Raw genomic sequence first — 4,336 nt, 5'->3', positions numbered from 1 at the left:
TGTCGAGTCCCCTCCATAAACGACCTCCGCCTTATTCCTTACCTGCAGGGCCGACCGTAACTAACTTACGTATAGCATACATTATACGAAGTATACGTATTATATATATAACTTATAGATATATATATATATATATATATGTGTGTGTGTGTGTGTGTGTGTGTGTGTGTACACGCGGATGTATGTGTACATATGTGTATATTCGTGTGTGTGTGCGTTTGTATGTGTGTGTGCGTTTGTATGTATGTGTGCGTTTGTATGTGTGTGTGCGTTTGTATGTGTGTGTGCGTATATACATATATATATATATATATATATATGTATATATATATGTATGTATGTATATATATATGTATGTATGTATATATTTATATATATATATATATGTGTGTGTGTGTGTGTGTTGTGTGTGTGTGTGTGTTGTGTGTGCGTGTACGTGTGTGTGTGTGTGTATGTGTGCTATGTACAACAATTTATAAATGTATATATACATTCATTTGTAAATATTTATACATACATTGATTAGTAAAATATATAAATATTTATGCGTGTGTTGACAGGTATACACGTACTTGCAAAAAAAAAATTATTCATCACGAACTTCCTCACCTGGTAAGCTTCGCCTTGAGATTTTCCTGTTCTCGTGCCTGTGATTTTGCGCGTGATTTGACGGCACTCTGTGGTGCTGCGTCTTGCATCTCTGTATCATCCATCTTGTGTTAAGCTATGATACTGTCAAAATTGAAGTACAGTGGTAATTATACTGTAGCACAGCGAGAGAATGTTTAGATGTCGTGATATTGGATTATATCTCACCCAACCTATCTATGTTCACGGAGAATGATATATGGACGATAATTGTGTTCGATATATTGCGACGACTAGGAAGGAATACTTTGAAGCAGTGATGCAGATGGTGTCAACGGAATAAATGGAATAGGCAACAGAAAAACTGCCTATATTACAGGTATATGTGTATACGTGTATACTACTGTCTCGCCACCTGAAGTCGATTGATGAACTATACCTAAATAATCTGTGAGGTTTCGTTGCTTTTAACTGTCGTATGTATATTATGGCGCCGTGCAAGGCACACGTTATTAGCCACTTGTACGAATCAGTCAGATGTCAGACACCAAAATAAAAGGCTGTCACCATTGAACTAATAAATACACACAATGTTTGGTCGTCTCAGTAGTTTAGAGTTTAGACTTTAGACCCTCGCACTACTACGAATAGACCTCTATAAATAATAGAGGACTCCCATCCATCGGTCCTCTTATCCCCCCTCTACGTAAGTTTTTTATTTATTGGGAGTTTGTATAGGTTGTTGGCAACCCAATTTGTTTTAAGAAAATAGTAAATGTGATAAAAGCCCATTTTTTACGGCTGCTTTTACCTAATCCGCAAAAAATAGCCCTCAGCTTGAGCCTTGTTGACATTTGACACCAACCTCAATACCTTTTGCGTTAAAACGTATATAAATTGATATACATTTTTTACATATTTTTTTATGTTTACGCTAAACGGTTCACTTTGGTTTGGTTCTGTATATCCGATGGGGGTGCAGTATTTGTCTTTGGGTGCAATAGTTGGTGACACTTCCCCATAGAGTCTTGTTGTGTTTCATAGCAAGTGAGGCTCTTTTATCGCTCTTGTACGTTATTACAAATATCAAGACCTTTTTACGTTCCCGTTCAACGTATACGCTGAGCTGCCATAACGTAATGAGGTTTGGTTTGACATCATGAATGACAGCGGTGACACTTTGGACAGTAGACACACAAATGGACTCCGTAAAAATATTATTTTTACTTCTCAAATGTAGTTTCCCGCAGAGTCCTTATTCATATTGCGATATCCAGCAGGATCAACTGCAAAGGCCGGCTACGTAATTACTTCTGATGGTATGTACTCGCCAATCTGAAAGTACTCGTCAATCTGTCCAAGTGTCCAAAATGCATATATATATATATATATATATATATTGTCCACACATAAATTAAAGGGGAAGCTCAGTTAGTATATATACTATTATTTACAGAGATCGACACACGTAAACTGGTCCTATGTAGAATATACATATACATACTACTCATTATATATACTACGGTTCCTCCCGCTAAGTCCACACGCATACCATACAAAGACGACACGACTCGTACCATTGTACACACTGTCAACTGCTTTGCATGCAACGAACACGTGCATGTACAAGAAAGACATAAATGGACCTGATTGAACGCCGCTTAATCGAGATACCTGTACTCAAGCTACAGACAGCAAAGATCTGGCAACATGAACAAACCAAACTATAAACTGGCAGAAGGTCTCGTCCCAGCGAACTATGTCCGGCAAGCCGTGGAGAGCAGGAACACGCGTGAAAACTTGGTGAAAACAGTGCTGTCACAGGTGGGATTTAATGTTGTCTGATGTATAACTTGTACACCTTCATTTACACCCAAATACACGTGCATTTAAACCCTAAACCCTTGTTTCTACACCCGTACGCACGTGTAATTGTGCATATGTGTATAATCCATGCGCATGTTATCATTTCTACCACCATGTATATTGATGGTACACATGATTTAAACCCATATATTCGTTTATTCATGCGCACGCATCTACCACACGTATGTCGGCCACTTTTCTCAGATTTATATAATGCGCACGCATCTACCACACGTATGTCGGCCACTTTTCTCAGATTTATATATATGTGTGTGTATGTGTGTGTGTGTGTTTGTGTGTGTTATGTGTTGTGTGTGTGGGTGGGTGTATGTGTATGTATGTATGTATGTATGTATGTATACTTATATATATACATATATATAAATATAAATATACATATATATATATATATATATATATATATATATCGTATACACATGTATCCATACGAATACATCTTCTATGGCACTGCCTAGTTTCATAAGACATCTTTTGATATAGTGTACATGCAGAAAGCAAATCGCCCAGGGGACACATTTGGTTCTGCATCTTTAGTTCTAGTGGGCATGTGTCAAGTAATTCGCCCTGAGAGCACCAATAGTCCTATACTCCTGATTGATTGATTCAGCCGTGCCACTTCAAATACACATCAAACTCGCCTTATAATCGTGTACTTGTGTACATTTGAGGTACAAATACCTCTAAATATAGCGATGGTGGGGAAGTGTCTTATATTTAGGTCTCGCGCATAGATGTTTTGTATCGAACGGTTGGTACACAAGTGCGAATTCTCATGTACTTCAGACGCACCCGAACATCGTATACTTGTGTATATTGAGTTTTTAGTGATTTTTAATACTACTTTGAAAACTACTTTTGTGATGAGACGGTACTATATCCTTGTCTCATATACACAAGTGCCTGTCTTAAACGGTGAATGGATTTGGAACTTTCATGGGGCTCTGGTCTGGTTGCACCTGACCAGCCTGTCAGTACTCGATGATAGATGAATTCACGTACTTACCCAGACTTCTCAAATTTACGCGTATAGTCAAGTTTACGAATTGGCAATTATAAATACAAACAATGCGTTATTAGGTGCTGTTAAATGCCGTTGAGGAACGTTTGGGGACCTTTTGCGTTTCAGTCTGCGATGATTTCCGTTTAAGTAGAAGTGTGCCTCTGTAGGACTTTAACAAAGGAATGTGTACGAGGCAAACCCATGAACATTCGCGTGGGTAGAGTGTACCAGTGCTTACACATCGACTTTCACATCTTTGGGTTCACTCCACTTGTTGACAATAGTAGTACGAGTGCAAAGTGCACTATCTTCACGAGGGTTTGCGCTCATACACTGACGCCAATACGCATCCTGACTTCACACCCCCAGCTCACAAATGTGTTTCTGCTTATAACATAGTACTTGCTTCTGTATCCCCAAATATGTGTGTATGTCTGGCCCTTCACACAAGCGCATTCATTGATACTTTTGTTGTCCTGTGCATACAGCGGCGCCTCCCCGTGGGAGGATGGGACGATGCAACGATCAAGCTATTTCTGCAAGATCTGTCTCTCATGGACAGCAATAACTTCAATGAGTATTCTGGGGCTGGAGAGAGAGAGGGGCGTATAGAGAGTTCTCTTGTACGTGACATGCACAATGGGTATGTGTCTGCCGTCTGACGTAAACTTCGGGTTATATATCGATACGATATCATACCGGCACTATAATTGGGAATGAGCTTAAATATGCATAGCGTGATCAATTTTCTCGTTTGAGGTAAAGATTGCCAGTCCTATATTGATTGTGATCTACAATATGTGGCATTTGTAGTCCAGGCCCTCGCCACTATGCAATCACCGTAACTTTTGCTTACGTTGA

At 39.1% G+C, this 4,336-nt stretch overlaps 1 protein-coding gene across 1 annotated transcript in view; it reads left to right on the top strand.

The window, feature by feature from the left end:
• Window positions 1-2,151: 2,151 nt before the first annotated feature.
• Window positions 2,152-4,336, top strand: part of SARC_08842 (O-phosphoseryl-tRNA(Sec) selenium transferase) — a 6,136-nt gene continuing 3,951 nt past the window's right edge. The window contains exons 1-2 of the mRNA XM_014297164.1: window positions 2,152-2,412; window positions 3,964-4,118. Of these exons, the coding sequence (XP_014152639.1) occupies window positions 2,299-2,412; window positions 3,964-4,118 (269 nt within the window). The 5' untranslated portion in view covers window positions 2,152-2,298. The remainder of the gene's footprint in view (window positions 2,413-3,963; window positions 4,119-4,336) is intronic.

This window comes from Sphaeroforma arctica (genome assembly GCF_001186125.1).
Source record: "Sphaeroforma arctica JP610 unplaced genomic scaffold supercont1.837, whole genome shotgun sequence".
Taxonomy (NCBI): Eukaryota; class Ichthyosporea; order Ichthyophonida; genus Sphaeroforma; species Sphaeroforma arctica.
This window is presented reverse-complemented; position numbering and strand designations above follow the sequence as displayed.